Genomic DNA, 20,000 nt, shown 5'->3' with positions numbered 1-20,000 from the left:
AGATGATGGAGGGGAGGGATCGGGGGGGAAGGGAAATGATCGAGAGGAGAGGGGCAGGGTATCAGAGGCGATGTTGGGGGGAAAGGGTGGGGGAGTAGGGGGAGGAATATGCAGACTCTATCTTCGACTATGCAGACTCTTCCTCTTCGACTGAAAGGTGTACATGAGAGAGAGGAAGATGACGAAGGTGAGAGGAGAGAAGAGATGTGCAGAACAGCGAGGCAGAGGTATGGATGGTGACGGTGGCGTGAGGGGCGCTGAGGAGGCTTGAGGAGGAGGCGTGTTGCCATGGCAACGCCACCTGCCTTCATACGTACGTACGTGTGTGTATGTGTGTCTGTGTATGCGTGTGTGTGTGTGTGTATGTGTGCTTGCGTGTGGGTGTGGGTGCTTATGCATAATTTGCTTGTGTGTGTGTGTGTGTTTGTGTATGTGTGTATGTGTGTGTGTGTGTGTGATTTATCTTAACATTGGGTCACGTGACGGGCTCGTGATCTGCAGCTTTTACCCTCCCGGATGAGCCCGGATGAGAGCTCAGAACCCATACATATAGTATTGTGTGTGTGTGTGTGTGTGTGTGTGTGTGTGTGTGTGTGTGTGTGTGTGTGTGTGTGTGTGTGTGATTCACCTCTGTCTTGGATCACATGCTGGGCTCGTGGTCGAGCGCTCTTACCTTTCCAGATGAGAGCTCAGAACTCGCACATATTGTGTGTGTGTGTGTGTGTGTGTGTGTGTGTGTGTGTTGGTGTGTATGCGTGTTTTCTGGAACTAACTGTCGAACGTACTAATTCTTGCAGTGTGCGTGAACGTAGGTACATTTAGGTAGTGCGTGTGATTATTGTGCTTTGGGTTTAGGTAATGTGGTCAGGGTTCTGAAACTGCTCCAGAAGATATGAAGGGGCTGGAAGGAAGGCGTTCCTCGAAACAACAGCGTTTCCAGAACTTTTACTTGGCCACGTGTCCTTGTGATATCACCACATTGCTGTGTGACAGTGAAACCAATGAAGAATGACAAACCTGCAAAGGATCAGAAATAGTATGTTTGTATATGTAAGTGAACAGAGTGACCAGATGTGAGCAATATACAGAAGATGGTGAACTCTGGACCCGTAGATATTTTCCTTTAAGAAAAAAAAAAAAAAAAAAGTCCCGAAATCTAAGTACTTCGTTGCGTTCCCTCCACCCCATTGTGTAATGCGTCAATGGAAATGAGACCCTAATGCCCCTCTCCAAAAGGCAGAGATTCCCTTCCTCTGGAACGATGGTAGGACGGGAAGACACGCCTGCCCATCGCAAAGAGGAACATCAGCTATTTATTTCGACGCGGTAGGCAATGTGTCACATCGTTCCATCTTGACTCGAATGGAAGAACAGCGAGGACATTATCCTGAAAGGTAGATATCGGGGGGCAATATGTCCTTCTGAGGGGAAAGGGGGAGTGTCCCGAAGAATCGACACTGTTCCCACCTCGTGAGGGGAAGCGGGCGAGGGGACACGTAGGCCTGAGCGACGGAAGAGAGGGGAGGGGAAATGAGGGCAGCCTGTACGCACTGAGTGAAAGGGGAAGGGAAGAAATATAGTCCCCGGGTGAGGGGAAGTAGGTAAAAGGGGAGAAGTTACCATTGGCACTCTTAGACTTTACGACACTATAGTGCCAAGAGATGGAGCCGGTGGCCCATCTACAACAGGGGTTTTCAACTTATGTAATTCTGTTCCTTCGTCTTCTGAAGGTCTTTTCAACACTGAATGGAACTGTCAGGCATTCAGTGATTCGCCGCTGGTCCATCTACAACAGAGGTTTTAATCTTATGTAATTCTGTTCCTTTGTCTTCTGAAAGTCATTTCAACACTGAATGAAATCATAAGGGATTCAGTGACTCGTCGCTGGTCCATCTACAACAGAGGTTTTCATCTTATGTAATTCTGTTCCTTTTTCTTCTGAAGTTCATTTTAACACTGAATGAAATCGTGAGGTATTCAGTGATTCACCGCTGGTCCATCTGACGGTCATTTCAACACTGGATGAAACTGCCAGGAACTCAGTGATTCGCCTCTGGTCCATCTACAACAGAGGTTTTCAACTTATGTTCCTTCGTCTTCTGAAGGTCATTTCAGCACTGAATAAAAACGTCAGGAACTCAGTGATTCGCCTCTGGTCCATCTACAACAGAGGTTTTCAACTTATGTGATTCTGTTCCTTCGTCTTCTGAAGGTCATTTCAGCACTGAATAAAAACGTCAGGAACTCAGTGACTTGTGTTATTTTTTTGTTTGTGAATCCAATAGTGAAAGTGTGTGGACCCCGAGGACCACAAAGACCCCCAAGGGCTCTAAGAACAACGTGCTACAGGATCCACACAGTCGCGTAAGTCGAGTTCCGAGTGCCTAGACGAGTAGTGTACAATAGAATTCGTGGTTTTTAGAGCGCAAAGGGTCGTTGCATTAACTTTCAGATGCCGGGAAAACAAGATGGAGTGCCTGCCCTGTTTCGGATGACTTCAAGCTATGCTCTGGCGCCAAACTCTCAGTGCCTGTCTTGTTCCACATGATCTCAAGCTATGCTGTAACACCGAACCTCCATGCTGTATTGGCTATGCTGTACCTTAATAAAGCTGCCTCCATGCTGTAGCACCAGGCTGTCAGTGCCTGTCTTGTTCCATATGACCTCTAGCTATGCTGTAACACCGAACCTCCATGCTGTATTGGCTATGCTGTACCTTAATAAAGCTGCCTCCATGCTGTAGCACCAAGCTGTCAGTGCCTGTCTTGTTCCATATGACCTCTAGCTATGCTGTGACACGAACCTCCATGCTGCCTTGGCTATGCTGTACCTTGATGAAGCTGCCTCCATGCTGTAGCACCGGACTATCTGCCTGTTTTGTTCCACATGACCTGAAGCTATACTGTAATACTGAGCTCTCATGCTGCCTTGTCCATGCTGTGCCTTCATGGAGCTGCCCCCATGTCGTAGCACAGTGGTACTGTGCGCACAGTTACAGTGATTATTATGAAGTTGTTCCTTTTAGGCTCGTTTCACACGCATCGACTTTTCGCCGTGCTTTCAAGTAACCATGGTATCTATAGACGCTTTCAAACGCCACGACCACGTGTGAAAGCGTCCATTAGACACCCATGGCTATCTGAGACCACGACGTCGTGTCGCGGACGGCGCACGGCGAAAAGTCGATACGTGTGGAACGACCCTTACTCGTTTCATACAGATTGAGACGATGATTACCCCTGCAAGGATTCGAACTAAGGACCTTGAGATACTGAGTCTAGGATGGAAACCTAGAGCTTCGGATTGCGGGATTCGAACTCGCAATCTCAAAGTCGACGGTTCGAATCCTTGCAAGAGATCCTTGTTACTGTGAAGAGTGTATCACCTTCGAGTTTTGTTCGCAGGACTCGAACCTTCGAGTTTTGTTCGCAGGACTCGAACCTGCCTCAGACACCTTCCCCCTGGATGTCCGAGGACACAGTAGGAGGAGGAGGGTTCTCTCGGTCATAGCTCAGCGCCTCCTGGCGTGAACTCCCTCCTCGTCTCCTGTGGAACTGTGACGCTTCGTGGGTTGTGCCTTGATAAAGCTGCTTCTCTCTCTCTCTCTCTCTATCTCTCTCTCTCTCTCTCTCTCTCTCTCTCTCTCTCTCTCTCTCTCTATTTCTCTCTATTTCTCTTTCTGGACCTCAGTAATGGTGTTGTCTGTGGTCTGACTCGATCGAGGCTGATGTCTCTCACGGCCATTTGTCTACGTTCTGCCGCTCTGCCCCGCTGTCCAACTTGATCTGGACTCTGTTCTGCCCGGTCGGAGGCTTTACATCTCTTTGGGGGCATTCCTGTTGGACCGTACATAACGAGTCCACTTAATTTATTTTTACTAATTTTTTATTCAGCTGTTTCTATTTACTTGTTTATTTTATTTGATATATTTTTCTTTCATTTTGATGTGATTACCCTGTTTATTAATTCGTCTTATAATTGTCAGTTCATATAATTTTATTTGTTTATTAATTGATTTTATTTAGTTTTTGTTTATTAGATTATATTGTTTCGTATGCATTTATTGATATATTGTGTTTCTTTCGTTTACATTATTTATTGATTTAATTATTTGTCTTCTTTCTGCTCGTGGCCTCATCGATCGGAAACGAGTACCTCTCGCATCTTCCCAGACATGGGTTCGAATCCCGCACTCATCTCCGCTTCCTAGCAATGACTCTTGACCTGACCCGACAGTCCAAGTACATAAGGCAAAGGTGATGGATTCTGTCGGAGCTGCACTCCTAACATTTGCTCTTTACGTGAAATGTTTATCTCTCTCTCTCTCTCTCTCTCTCTCTCTCTCTCTCTGTCTCTCTCTCTGTCTCTTCTCTCTCTCTCTCTCTCTCTCTCTCTCTCTCTCTCTCTCTCTCTCTCTCTTTTCCACAATGGATTCAGAATAAATAACAAATCGCAAAACGGGAAGAATAGATTTAAGAAGGAAATAGGCAAGAATTGGTTTACTAATAGGGTGGTCAACGAATAGAATAGACTTGGTAACCATGTAGTAGTGAGCGCTAAAACTATCGGTAGTTTTAAGAAAAGGTTAGACAACTTTAGGGATGGGGATGACAGGTGGTCATGGACATGGAACAGCCTAGTGTAGGCCTTATGGTCTCTTGCAGTCTCCTTCAATCTTATGTTCTTATGATAGTAAAATCGAGACAAAATCGGCTTTATGCCCGGAGCAAATACGGTCGATAATTAACTGCGACCAATCTTCAGGTCCTCGGGTCGTCCAGCGTTCAAAAATGACTCGCTCGGATTAAGCCTACGGCAAGTTGAGCTTCGCGCTCGCCTTGTGACTGCCTGGACCCCCCCCCCGCACACACATACACACACATACATACATACACACACACACACACACACACACATATATATATATATATATATATATATATATACATATATATGCATGTGTGTATATATATACATATATATATACGAGTGTAAGGGTGGTGAGTTAAACACAAAGAACAGTTGGAGTTTTATTCACTGACGTTTCGTCCTTACCAGGACATTCTCAAAGTACATACAGTTTCAGAAAATTAGCAGCTTATATAATCCATCCTTGCCGTGTTCCCCTCCTTCTATACTCTCATCCGTCCTCTACCCGACTCCGACTATGTCACTTCTCCCTCCGTTCTCAATTGTCCTTTTTACCTCCTTGACAATCAGAGTACTTACCGCTCCTGCTAATTTTATAAACCCTTCCCTATGGTTGATGCAGGGGTGGGAAGTAATGTAGGCTGCCTCCACTATTTTTCTTTTCTTTTTCTCTAGACCTTTGTGGAGCACCTCTATCTTTTTCCAATCTGGAAGATGACCACATTGGTCTAAATGAACTACGAGCGAGTTGGAGGTTCTGTGAGCTCTGACGTCATTTTTGTGCTCATATGTCCGTAGCTCCACTGATCTTCCCGTCTCTCCATAATATCCTAACGGACAACCACCACATGGTATATTGTAAATCGCGCCCTTCTCTATATCCTTTTCTGATTTATTTCTATTCTTGACAACTTCTCCTAATTTTTTACCCGTGGAGAAAGCAACGCTCACACCCGCTTTTGTGAGAATATGTCCCAACTCCTCCGCGTACTTCGAGTTGGGGACGGACAAAAACTCCGCCCTGCCTTCTCCGGACCAGTCGTCCTTCTTCCTTCTCATTATTGCCGTTGCTTTCTTCCTCAATCTGTGCAGTAGTCCTTCCGGGTATCTGAGTTTAGTGAATACTTTGAAAATATATTTGTTGTCCGTTAGGATATTATGGAGAGACGGGAAGATCAGTGGAGCTACGGACATATGAGCACAAAAATGACGTCAGAGCTCACAGAACCTCCAACTCGCTCGTAGTTCATTTAGACCAATGTGGTCATCTTCCAGATTGGAAAAAGATAGAGGTGCTCCACAAAGGTCTAGAGAAAAAGAAAAGAAAAATAGTGGAGGCAGCCTACATTACTTCCCACCCCTGCATCAACCATAGGGAAGGGTTTATAAAATTAGCAGGAGCGGTAAGTACTCTGATTGTCAAGGAGGTAAAAAGGACAATTGAGAACGGAGGGAGAAGTGACATAGTCGGAGTCGGGTAGAGGACGGATGAGAGTATAGAAGGAGGGGAACACGGCAAGGATGGATTATATAAGCTGCTAATTTTCTGAAACTGTATGTACTTTGAGAATGTCCTGGTAAGGACGAAACGTCAGTGAATAAAACTCCAACTGTTCTTTGTGTTTAACTCACCACCCTTCCACTCATTTGTCTTACATACTTCAATATATATATATATATATATATAATGGAGTAAACCGCTCGCGACAACGTAATTCAACTCTGAAACTGCTGCGAGCCAGCTTCGAACCGGGGAGCGCGTAGCATTGCACACTACCATTACTACACACGCTATGCGTGTCCGTTTCATGATTTGATATTTATACATACAGTATATATATATATATATATATATATATATATATATGTATATATATGTATATATACATGTATTATTAAAAGTGATGGGTAGTTGTGCATTAATTATTATCTTCAAGGTATTTTCCATATACCTTATTATGGATTTGTTTTCCATAATAAGGTATATGGAAATACATTTAAGAAAATAAATAATGCACAACTAGCCATCACTTTTAATAATAACATTCATCAGAGAAAATCCCCTGCCCAAATATACTGACAATATACATATATATATATATATATGTATGTATATATATGTATATCTATACAGTATATATATATATATATATATATATATATATATATATATTTAGAGACATTGGGACAAATTACGGGCAAGGTGGAGGGGGAAACACGGGTCTTTATCTGATTATCGAGTTTATTCAGATAAAAACCCGTGTTTCCCCCTCCACCTTTCCCATAATATATATATATATATATATATATATATATATATATATATATATATATATATATATATATATATATATATATATCTTGATACCTGCAGTTGAGTGAAGCAAAATGTTTCAACCCTTCAGTTGATGAGGGGAGAGAATATCCTTCGAGATTTAATAGAATCGTCCGGCAAGAGCCAGAACATCAAAGACGTAAAGGAGATGATGTAGAGGGGTTGAAAGGTTTTATTTTGACTGAATAAAATCGCTTGGCGTCGGTCAGAACAGATGTATGCGACGACAGCCCCCAACTTACAAACTCGTTTCTATTTTTGTAAACAAAAGACGTCGGTTGCAACTCCACTTCCGAAAAAAAAAAAAATGATTTTTTTGTGTTCAAGACTTTTATTTTATTATTATTATTTTTTTTATTATTCTCTGGTCTGTTTCTGTAGTAAACGTTTACCACTATTAAGAAAAAGTAAATAAATAAAGAAAGAAATAGATAAGATAGATATGTGAAACGTAAGTGGATGATAGGGCAATTTGTATCCGTGCTTAAAAAAAAAAAAAAAAAAAAAAAAAAAAATCTCAAAGGTTTTCTCCTCATTTTACGTTTTTAAACACGTGGTTTAGCCTTGTAACCATTTAAAAAATAAACAGTAGAAATATATATATATATATATATATAAATATATATATATATAAACAAAATTAAATAAAATGATCAAAAAAGGAGAACAGTGTGATGTGGGGGAGGTAGGGTGTAAGATTATGTTTTTATTAAAAAAAAATATATAATTATCTTTCAAGACTTTCTTACCACATACTGGAGCTGCTTGTACATGTGTGTGAGAGAGAGACAGAGGGAGAGCGATAGAGAGAGAGAGAGAGAAGGAGGAGGGTGGGATAAAGTCTAGCTTGAGTTCTCACGCACGTGAAATTCAAAAATCTTTTCCCCCGAAGGGATTTTTCTCAATTTTTTTCTCAATTTTTTTTCTCTCTCCCCATTTTTTTATAGTTTGCAACACAAAGGTACAGAAACTTTATTTTGTACCAAACAGTACTACCGCTGGATGTGACAGATATAATCGAAACAAAATTTACGTTTTACATTTTTCTTTGTCCCTTTCATCTCCTTCCTGTTATTAGGGTGTCCCAACCAACCGAATAAAATTGCTGGCAGTAGCCATATTAAAACAATAAGAACCCTTGTATATATGTATTGGGGTGGCCAATGAAACAATCAATAATGCAACAATGCAAAATATTGTATTAGTTACAAGCACTACAAAAACAAGCGTGTGGTCGCTTCGTCAGGAGAAGCAAGACTGGCTCCAAGCGATGCGACCAAGCTCAGTCTTGGCGGGAAAAACATACACGCTTAAATGAACTCTTGGTTCTCACAATAATATGTAAAATATATAATAAATAAACAATATTACAAATACGTATGTACAACACACAGAGAATATTCTATGCCACCATTATATATATATATATATATATATATATATATATATATATATATATATATATATATATTCTTATAATAGATATCACTATCGCTACCGAAGAGGTGCCGCTGACCTGAAGAGAATTTTTTCTCCTAATCTTTTATCCATACTCATTTTTTCTTTTATTTTTTCCGTTTTTTAACGCAATATTATCACTATTACTACCGAAAATGTACCATTGACCTGAAGGAGACAATGGCTTGACGTTACCAAAAATATAAACAGCAGGTAACCCTCAGCACTAAAAAAAAATAAATAAAAAATAAATAAATAAAATCAGAAGGAGGCAATCGCGAGTCGACCACTCAAGCTACCTGAACACTGCACCTTCCTGTTTTGACTAAAATAAATAAATAGATAAAATGAAAGTAAAAAATAAATAGATAAATAAATAAATAAATAAGATAAAATAACCCAGAGGTTCTTCGTGATTTTCGTCCCTGACTCTCTTTCCCTCTCTCTCTCTCTCTCTCTCTCTCTCTCTCTCTCTCTCTCTCTCTCTCTCTCTCTCTCTCTCTCTCTCTCTCTCTCTCTCTCTCTCCTCTTTCTTTTAATTTCGTTGTCCTCTTTTTCTTTCTTTCTCTTCTTTTTATTTTCTTCTTTCTTTATATTCTTTCTCTTTTTTCTTTCTTTTGTATCTTTTTTCTATCGTATTTATCTTTTCTTTCTCTTTTTTCCTTCTTTCTTTCTCTCCTTTCTTGCTTTCTTCTTTTCTTTCTTATAGGAATGGGATGGTGGGAGAAGAGTGGGTTCATGTCTTAGCTGGCCACCCCACTTATAAGGGGGAAAGAGCCTTATGTTATGTATATAGATAGAAATGTTACTGGCATATTGTATAGTTCAATCAGGAATTTTGGGCTATTTTATTCATTATTATGGAGTCCCAGGGCTCCAATGGGCTTGTCTCCCATCAGGGCTGATTTATTTGGCAAATGGCTTAATGATTCTCACCTTTGCTGTTGTATCATGTTGTGTCGTGTTGTATCGTGTTCTATCGTGTTGTACTGTATAACCCATTTGTTCCTCGACTTCCTCAAAGATCTTACTAAGACTGAAATCATGTGTGGGGGCACAGATGCGGGAAAAAAATCTTTCAGATCGATTAAGGCACTTTTTCAAACAAAATAATTATGCGTCAAGAAGAACAAAATATGAAGAGTTCGCTATCAGCTTGAAAGGAATTAGTTTGAATATATTGATAACATATAATATGTGTTTTGTTTAACGTGCTGTGTATAAATTTTCGCGAGGAAAAGGATCTTTTTTCTTCACTAGTAAACAAGAAGAATTAAAAGTCTCTCCTAGACGACCGCGTGAACTGCTCTTTCATTGGCCAGCAAAAGAGACGAATGGCCAATCAGCACTCAGTTAACGGCGGGTTCATGGCAAGCCGCCGATAACAGGGGACATTTGGCTGGAGGAACACGAGTTTGGCCCTGTTCGTGTCGAAAACAGAGAGTTACAGCCCCTGGCACTAAACGCAGTATGCTGACAAGGACTTTGGATGCAAGACAGGAAAGCGGTGGCAAAAGTCCGTGCGAGATGTCAGCGACATCTGTTGACTGCGCCACAAACTACATTAGCGTTTTCATAATACGTCTTTATTGTTTGCTGTTTATCCCAGTGAAGTTCTCTGTCGTTCCTGTAATTCGCTTTAATGTTTTCGTTCTAAATAATGTTTATTGCTCTTACTCTAAGTTGTAGTCCAGAGAATGTGTCAATTCGTGTTAATTTCATTGCATCTTTAATAATGTTAAAATCTATACTCCTTTCTAGTGCATAGTAACTTATATCTCTCAAATTATATTTGTTATTTTCGGAGACTTAGATATATGTTAGGGAAACAGAGCCCAAATCATGATAGGACATCTCAAACAGTCTCCTACTTTACTAATTTAATATACATAATTACTTATCTGTGAACACAATAAATTGAAGAAAGAACAGTATATCAGAAAAATTGTAAGCCCATTTCCACAGAGACTTACGTTTAAAACTATAACACTTCAAAATTTAAATGATGAATATAACAAAGAAAACACGGATAGCGTAATCGAAATACAGTCCTAAAAATATGAGAATCTCCTACTAGGATGGCAATTTTTGAGTTTCCTTTTGGAAATTTCGAAAACCAAGTTCTCGCTGTTTATTCTATATTTTGACATAAACTCAGCAAGAGGAACGTCCCATTAGTGTCACGAATAAATATCCCACTTTATTATGAATGGTCAGACTATAAACAATATAGCACTGTAAGCTTTGTCTCGTTGCAATTTCCTTTTGCTCAAACGGTGTGGCGGAAATCGGGGATGACCCTTCATCCACGAGGTGCTAAGATGGGAAAGGGCGATGAATGGGATATTTGACTCGATCGCACCCCAATATAGGGGGAAAGAGGCTCTTTGTTATGTATGTATGTATGTATGTATGTATTTATGTATGTATGTATGTATGTATGTATGCATGCATATGTGTATACTCGTATATGTATTCATGTATGTATGTATGTGTGTATGTACGTATGTGTGCTAATAAGAACATGGGTACGTGTGTTCACTTATGCAAGGTAGACCACTTGGAAAAAAGAAACTAACGAAGCAGAGCGCTTTCGTATATTATATCCAATGCAAAAAGTACTTTTTGCACTGGATGTAATATACGAAAGCGCTCTGCTTCATTAGTTTCTTTTTTCTCAAGTGGTCTATTTTGCATATGCGTACGTATGTATGTATGTGTGTATGTATGTATGTATGTATGTGTGTGTGTATGTACGTATGTATGTATGTATGTATGTATGTATGTATGTGTGTATGTATGTATGTATTCATGTATGTATGCATGTGTGTACGCATGTATGTACAAACACATATCCCGCGAGCTCCATAGATTAAGTGAATTCCTGTTTGTCTTTTTCAGTAACGAATGAATTAATACTCCAGTAAATCTATGGTGTTGAGCTTCAGCATTGTTGTATGATTATAGAATTTTGGTTCCTTTGACATGTTCATGACAACACTATTCTGGAAGTGACTGTCCAGTAACGTTGTCTCGTGGCGGCACACTAGGCATTTCTCGCTAGCATGCTACTTGCTTTTGATACTTCGTTTGAGTAGAAACTACTTCGGTTACGATCTTTTGTTTTTCATATTTCCAAATGTCAAATGATTCTTGCGTCATATAGTGAGAAGTTCAATCATAAACTAAGAGAACTAACCTATACGAAAGTTAGATACATTGTTGAGATGTTCTCACGGAAGTCTAGAATGTTGTAACCGAAGCCGTTTCTACTCAAACTAAATAGCAAAAGCAAGTAGCATGCTAGCTTAGTGTGCCGCCACCTTAACATGTAACTTGGTGACAGACTTTACAGACTTTGTTCTGGGTGACGCCAGAAGCCTCTCCTTGGCTAAAGGACTCTCGTGGTGAATTGGCAGACTCTCCGCCTCACCTCCTCGTTTCTCACTCTATCCAACCTTGTCACCCTACTCAGACATTTCATCTCAAACACATTTAAACTTTTCCTCTCTGCCTCTCTTAAACTCCAAGTCTCTGCCCCAAAGCCGTCGACCCAATCACACCTTCATACATTGCCACCTCCGTTCTTCAGCGTCAGGTCAGGTCAGATCAGGTCAGTTCAGGTCAGATCAGGTTTTGGTTCTCTTTCCCAGTAGTCGCTGGCAGAGTTGACTTTAAATACGTCTGAATAAATTTCATGCTGCTACTCTTCCACATCTTGGTCCCTTTGGTAATATAACTTCTGCCATTTTTATCCATAAAGACGTCTTGGTCGTCTGGCTTTCACCATTTCCACGAATTTTGTCCTAAGAGTCGACGGATTTCATATGTATTCATTGGTTCTTCTGTGGGACGACCGAATAACTTAGACAGTGTGTTTCAGAGGGGACGGAGAGGTTGGGCTCGCTGATTAAATGAGGCGGCCTTGCTGTGTCTTGCGACACTGCTTCTGACCCAGGGCAGTGGGCGAGATGCAGGGATGACCCGTCATCCAGGAGAAGCCAAGATAATGGGAGGGAGGGGGAGTGGAGTATGTGAGGATGGAGTGGGTGGGAGTGGATTTTATGCCTTTGTGTTTTGGCTACCTCCTTCGTAAGGGGGAAAAGCCTTTGGTATATGTATGTATGTATGTATGTTTCGGATACATGCATTATTTTCTTTTATTTAGACCTTGAGACCCGATTCTAAACAAACAAAAGTCTCTGGTAAAGTCCTCGTGATGAATGTTGAACAAGAATCGTACTCGTATACCATAAGAACGTAAAAATGGAGGAGACTGCAAGAGACCATAAGGCCTACACTAGGTAGTTCCGTTGCCCTTACCAACAGTCATCCCTATACATAAAATTATCTGTAAGTTTAACATTATCATTAAGAACTTAAGAATAGAGGAGACTGCAAGAGACCAAAAGGCCTATACTAGGTAGTTCCATTATTCTTACCAACAGTCATCCCTGTACATGAATTTATGTGTAAGTTTAGCATTGTAATTAAGAACATAAGAATAGAGGAGACTGCAAGAGACCATAAGGCCTACACTAGGCAGTTCCATGTCCCTTACCTCTTCTCAATACTATCCATAGAGTTATCTCTAAGATTATCGTTGTCATTAAGAACATAAGAATAGAGGAGATTGCAAGAGACCATAAGGCCTACACTAGGCAGTTCCATGTCCCTTACCTCCTCTCAATACTATCCATAAAGTTATCTATAAGCTTATCGTTGTCATTAAGAACCTATGAATAGAGGAGACTGCAAGAGACCATAAGGCCTACACTAGGCAGTTCCATATCCCCTACCACCTGTCATCCCCATCCATAAAGTTATCTGATCTTCTCTTAAAACAACCGACCACTAACCACTCTCTTGGTAAACCAGTTCTTGCCTATTTCCTTCGTAAACCGAAGGAGATTGGGGCTGGTGGATGATGAAAATGACTTCAGAAAACAACCGCACAACAACTTTGGGTAAAGTACAGTCGTGAACATAATTTTCTCAAAACTCCCTGTCTTGGTGCTATGAAGATTTTTCCCTGTGGAACATATTTTCAGTTACATTTTTAATTACATTGCATCCACGTAAAGTTTTGAAGAACCGATATGGATTTTTTTTTTAATATACCGAGAGTTATGGCAGTCATGAAGAGTTTGGGGTACAAATGGGAAAAATAATAAAAATAGTAATAATAATGATGATGATAATAATGATAATGATAGTAATGATAATAATAGTAATGATAATAGTAATGATAATAATAGTAATTATAATAGTAATAAAAATGGTAATAATAATAGTAATAATAATAGTAATAATGAAAATAATAATAATAGTAATGTGGATAGGAGGTAAGGGAACACGGGCTGAGGGCCACTCAGGCGAAACTAGTCAGGAATAAAAGTATTTCCCTCAGCCCGTGTTCCCTTACCTCCTATCCACATTCGTCACAATGTATACACAATAATAATAATGATAAAAAATAATGATAATGATAATAATAATAATAATAATAATAATAATAATAATAATAATACAAATACCAAAGGCTTTTCCCCCCCTTACAAGGGAGGTAGCAAAAAGAAAAAGGCATAAAAACCATTCCCACCCATTCCATCCCTAAATACACTCCACTCCCCTCCACCTGTCCTAAATCCACACTGCTCCTCGCCAATTACTCCCTCTGTTCCTCTCCTAATCCTCTCAGTCAAGATCCTCCCATAAGCCTTCCCAACTACACTTAACAAGCTAATCCCTCTGAAACTACTACACTCACACTTGTCCCCTTTTCCCTTGTAAAGTGGAACTATACACGCTTTCCTCCAGTCCTCTGGCACTCTGCCCTCTCTCCAGCAAACATTAAATAACCTCACCAGCCAGTCCACCATCACTGTACCTCATTTTTTTAGACATACTGCATGGCATCCATCCAGACCAGGTACCTTACCTGCTCTCATCATCTTAACTGCCTTCACTTCATCAATATTTCTCCTCCATTTTCCTCACAAATCACTGTCATTTTCTTAGCATCTCCCACTGCAACTATCTTTCCCTCCCTATCCTCCTTCACATTTAGCAACTCCCTAAAATACCCTGCCCATCTTCCCCTTACTCCCTTTTCTTCCATTATCATCTCTCCATCTGCATCTTTTACCTTTTCTTCTCTACTTGATTCGCCTCCTCTTCCTCTCTTAATTTCTCTCCAAAACATCTTTTTATTACTTTCAAAAATTTCTGTCATACTCTTACCCCATTTCACGTCTTCTCTCCTCTTTGCCTCCTTTACTTTTTGCTTTACTTCTCTTTTCTTTTCTTTGTACCTCTCATACGATTCCCTCGTCCTATTTTGTAACCAATCTCTTCTACAACCTTCTTTGTTTCCTCATCCCACCATTCACTACCCTTCCTTCTATTTCCTCCCATCCCTCTTGTTCCACACACCATCTTTGCACACTTTGTGACTCCCTCCTTGAACCATCCTCATTTCTCCTCCACTCCTAGTTTTACTCTATCCTTCACTCCCTCCCACTCCTCTCTCAGCTTCTTCTTTAACTCTTCCTTTTCATTTAAAGAGTTCACTCTAAGCACCTCCCTACCTTTTGTCCTTTTCCTCTTTCTCCACCTATCCTCCACTCTCAACTTACCTTCCACCAAAAAATTATCTGATATTCCTCCACTCTCTCCCTTTAGCACATGTACATCCTTAACTCTTCCTATCATACTCCTATCTACCACTGCATAGTCCATTAACGCTCTATCTACCACCCTTCCATCCACCACCCTCTCCCATGTGTACTTATACTTGACTTTCTTCCGAAACACTGTATTTGCTATCATTAACTCTCTTTCTAGACACATCTCCACCATCAACTCTCCACTACGATTCTTTCTTGGAACTCTACATTTCCCAACCACTCCGTCAGTTGGTTCATTTCCCACCCTAGCATTAAGGTCTCCCAATACTACTACATTGACATTCCTCCCTAATCCCTCTATCCACTCATTTAAATCTATTCAAAAAGCCTCCCTTTCTTCTACACTCTTCTCACTACCAGGTCCATATGCACTTACAAAAACCCACATCTCCTTTCCCAGTTTCACCTTCATCCACATTATCCTTGAAGAAACCTCCTTCCACTCCACTACACGTTTACCTATCTCTTCACTTACTAGTATAGCCACCCCTCGTCTTCTCTTCACTCCTGAGAACCTCCCAATTACACTCCCAAACTCACACTCGCCCTTCCCTCTCAACTTAGTTTCACTCAAAGCCAACACATCCATCTTTCTTCTCACAAACATACTACCTATCTCTTCCCTTTTACTCTCATCTGTACCACATCCACGCACATTAAAAGACCCAAACCTTAGGGTGCTGGTTGGAAAACTCCTAGACCCTCTTATGCCTTTACTTTTTTAGGAATGTCTTCTGTGGGGCTACAAGGAGAAGGATGCCTGGTCCCAATCCCCGTCCCGTTTTTCTCGCCTCATTTTATTAGGGTAGATTAAAGAATCTAGGGTGACAGAAAAAAACAAAAAACAAAGATAGCCTAAGGAAGAAGCGAATCAGGCGAATGAAACTAAAAACGTTCTTGGTCGGGATGTCGAACAAGCGAAAACGTCCTTGAAGAAGAGTGTATCTGTGGTATTCTTAAAAAGAAAATCTTTCCTTATGTAAATCTTATATAAATCCTTGGAAGGGGAAGATTAATGTAAAGAAAGATTTTTTTAAGAATATCACCGTAAGATTCTTGCGATGGTATTCTTAAAAAAAGCTTTCCTTGTATAAATCTTCCCCTTCCAAGGATTTATATAAGATTTATTTAAGGAAAAAATATCTTTTTTAAGAATACCACAGTATAAGTCAAAGAGATGACATTTTTCCTTGACATGGGATCTTTGGAAAACGAACGGGTAGTACTACTGAGAAAGGAACTGCCTAGTGTAGGCCTTATGGTCCCTTTCAGTCTCCTTTATTTTTATGTTCTTATGAAAGGAAGGCGTGAAAGTGACGATTAAGATGGGACTGGAGAAGGTATAAAAGATCCTTTCTCCAATGTCCTACTCCCTCAGTTTGCGGAGGATGTTGGGCATTTGTGAAAGAAAGAAATTAGACGCTACCATTCCTCCTGATGAAGAGATACATAAGCCCTTTACAAGACCTCTTCATTGTTCCCAGGCCCAAAATCCAATCAGAACCCTCCTTTACCTTAACCCTCTTCTGCCAGTCATCTTCTCGAAGTGAATAAAATCATTTGTCACAGGGGTGATCATTTGTCACAGAGCTGACCTTTATCCAACTTGAGATCTTCCCTACCCCATCCTCTCCTCCCCTCCTCCTCCTCCCTCCTCCCTCCTCCCTTCTTCCTCCTCCCTCCTTCCTCCTCCCTCCTCTCTCCTCCTCCCTCCTCCCTCCTCCCTACTCCCTCTTTCCTCCTCCCTCCTCCCTCCTTCCTTCTCCCTCCTTCCTCCCCCTCCTCCTTCCTCCCTCCCTTCCTCCTCCATCCTCATTCCTCCCTCCTCCCTCCTCCCTCCTCGCTCTTCTCTCAAAGACATATTTCGTCCAACCACCTCCACTCTCTTGTTTTGTACCTTCTGGTGCCATTGTTCTGATACGCTTGACACATTCCTCGTGTTTATTTGCTCATCCATCCTCCTCCTGTCTCTCCCCTTCATCGGACTGAATAGTACTCTATACCTCCCTCCATTTTAAACATTAATGTCTAAACTAATATCCGGCAGGAAGGGTGTGTGTATCTGTGTGTGCGTGTGTGTGTGTGTGTGTGTGTGTGTGTGCGTGTATGTGTGTGCGTGTGTGTGTGTGTGTGTGTGTGTGTGTGTGTGTGTGTGTGTGTGTGTGTGTCTGTGTGTGTGTGTGTGTGTGATTCACCTTGGTCTTTGGATTACGGGTTGGACTCGCGATTAACAGCTATTTCCCTTCCGGAAGAAAGCTCAGAGCTCGTATGACCGATCTATGGGTAATGCTGTGACCTTACACGCAGACACACACACAACTCCCCGCCCACGAGAGCTGGAGTAACGACTCGAAGCGCAGCGATACTGAAATTATTTCAGCCCTGGGCGGGATTCGAACCCGGACCGCCGTAGTGACAGTCAGGAACTCTACCAACCGCGCCACCGAGTCGTGTGTGTGTGTGTGTGTGTGTGTGTGTGTGTGTGTGTGTGTGTGTGTGTGTGTGTGTGTGTGTGTGTGTGTGTAAGAGTATCGCATTTGTGTTTATTTGCACACACCTTAGACGCACATGCTGTCTTTATCATTGATTTATACATATAGCCACAGCATATGCTGCAATGCCTATCAATATGTTTATTTGTTTGCCTGCTTATTTGCCCGTTTATTTGTTTGTCCGTCCGTTTGTTTGTTTTCTTTGTGTTTTGGCACTGTCATTCATTGATTTTTTTCTTTCTCTCCTATTGCAGAGTTGTGGATGGAGACAGATACGGGTTAGTACATTTGTTATTGAATAATATTGATACATGAATTGATTCGGATACCCAAATGTGACCCACCGTATCATTCACCAAATCATCCATTTTAAGCCCCAGTCACAACAAGCTTACGACCTGTTTCCGACCTCCTTCGACTGTGGCACTTTCTCATGGTTAGCGCCACGTGGTTATAACATATTCATCTTCATCACGGCGGGGAAGGAGATTCGTTCCAATTACAGCATCGTCTTGACTTTTTTTTTATATATTTTTTTTTTTTTTTTTTATAAACGTAAGCTTGGTGTGACTGGGGCATTACCTTGCCGAGCCTTAGACGTATTTTAGAATGTAATAGTTCATTTACACATTAGGAAAATGTTTGTATATAATAAGGTATTAATGCAACAACAATGGAAAATGTATTTGGAAAGTCCTCTTGCGTCATGGGTTACTTTATTGTGTTTAAAATAATGCAGAATATCATGATTTTATGTCTGACAATATATATTTTCCGTGTGTTCTGATTGTGTATATTCATATACTGAATCTGTTTAATTTTTTACATGTACTGTTGTATTCAAATGTGGTTGGTTACGTATGCATAAAATAACTCCTGCGCATAGAAATGTATGATGCGTTTGCAAATATGTGTTTTGTGTGTTCTGAATGTCTATATTTACATACTGAATCTGTTTACATATTGATATGTACTGATGTAATTACGTATGGTCATTTTCGTGTATATGGAATAGCTTCTGTACATAGAAATATATGATAAACTTAACAACAGACAGTATAAACTTGTAGTTATGATATATCGTAGTTCGGGTTTATTTGTCCGCAGTTCTGCACATCTATATCCTCGCTGGCCGAGCGGTTTAGAGCGTCGTTACTTGCGGCGGAGGTCGAGGTGACGACGGTTCGAACTCTGCCACCGGCGAGTTGAACCAAGGGCATGGTTCATTTAATTCCACGCTACAAAGTCTTCTGTGAGGGGCACCGTCCTAGCCTCCTGATAGGGGGGAGTTTTGTAATGCTTAAAGCCAAGATATATGAATGCGTGTACTCAAGGACAGCAAGCCAAATGGACTCCCCGGAAATGACTTATGCAAATGTACTGACGTATGTCCCATATCTTCTACTTAAAAGTGCATTTTGGAAGATAAAGTTTCCTTCTGAATTCTTATTACTTGGAACACCTGTACGCTTCTCTTTCATAGCGTTTCCCAACCTCTGTTTCCAGTTCGTTCGTTTCAGTTCGTATCGTTCAGAAGATAACCATTTCTTCTGTCAGAATTCTATTTCGCTCCTGTTCGTTTCGTTTTTTGTTTTGTTTTCTTCGTGGCATTTGTAGTCGTTGTACCATGAAGTTGCCAAGTCTCTTGTGTTCAGTTCGTTCATTTCATGTGTTCATTTTTTTAAACAATCTTGAATTTTCCTTTGTGGGGCTTTCAGTCCATTAGTATAAATAGGAAATGCTTTTGCTAAATGTGGCTCTTTTGACTCAGCCATAACAATGAATTCAGTTTATATGGGCTTAGAACCGATAGACTAACAGCCTCATTCCATGGATAGACACTCTTCAATTGTGTATCCATCTATCTATCCATCTCTTTATTTGTTTTTTCTTTTATTTTCTTTTTCTTCTTGTTTCTTTTTGTTTATTAATTTTTTCATATTCTTTTTCCTCTTCTTTCATCTTCTTCTTTTTTCTTCTTTCTTCTTCTTGTTTCTTTTTCTTGATTGTTTTTATTTTTTCTTTCTCTTCTTTCATCTTCTTTCTTCTTCTTCTTTATTCTTATTTTCTCTTCTTGTTTCTTTTTCTTGATTGTTTTTATTTTTTCTTTCTCTTCTTCTTTCTTTTTCTTTCATCTTCTTTCTTGTTCTTCTTTATTCTTCTTCTTTCTTATTTTTTCTTCTTTCTTCTTTCTTTTTCTGTTTTTCTTCTGTCTTCTTTTTCTTTCTTTTTCTCTCTCCTTCTTTCGTTTTCTTCTTTCTCCTTTTTTCTTTAATCTTTTTTCTTCTTTTTTCTTTCTTTTCTCTTTCTTATTCTTTTTCTTCTTCTTCTTCTCCTCCTCTTTTTCTTCTCCTCTTCTTTCTTCTTTTTCTTTCT

The 20,000-nt window shown here is 40.3% G+C and overlaps 1 protein-coding gene across 6 annotated transcripts in view; it reads left to right on the top strand.

The window, feature by feature from the left end:
• LOC143035964 (glutamate-gated chloride channel-like) overlaps nucleotides 1–20,000 on the top strand; it is a 632,887-nt gene that overhangs the window by 461,289 nt on the left and 151,598 nt on the right. For all 6 annotated transcript variants that reach the window (XM_076203237.1, XM_076203238.1, XM_076203236.1 and 3 more), the window contains one exon: nucleotides 17,879–17,902. In XM_076203237.1, coding sequence (XP_076059352.1) covers nucleotides 17,879–17,902 — 24 coding nt within the window. The remainder of the gene's footprint in view (nucleotides 1–17,878; nucleotides 17,903–20,000) is intronic.

The sequence above is a fragment of the Oratosquilla oratoria genome, chromosome 19 (assembly GCF_046742065.1).
Source record: "Oratosquilla oratoria isolate Oo_2021 chromosome 19, ASM4674206v1, whole genome shotgun sequence".
NCBI classification, from domain to species: domain Eukaryota; kingdom Metazoa; phylum Arthropoda; class Malacostraca; order Stomatopoda; family Squillidae; genus Oratosquilla; species Oratosquilla oratoria.
The sequence above is the reverse complement of the archived record's forward strand: the minus strand, read 5'-3'. Positions and strand labels throughout refer to the sequence as shown.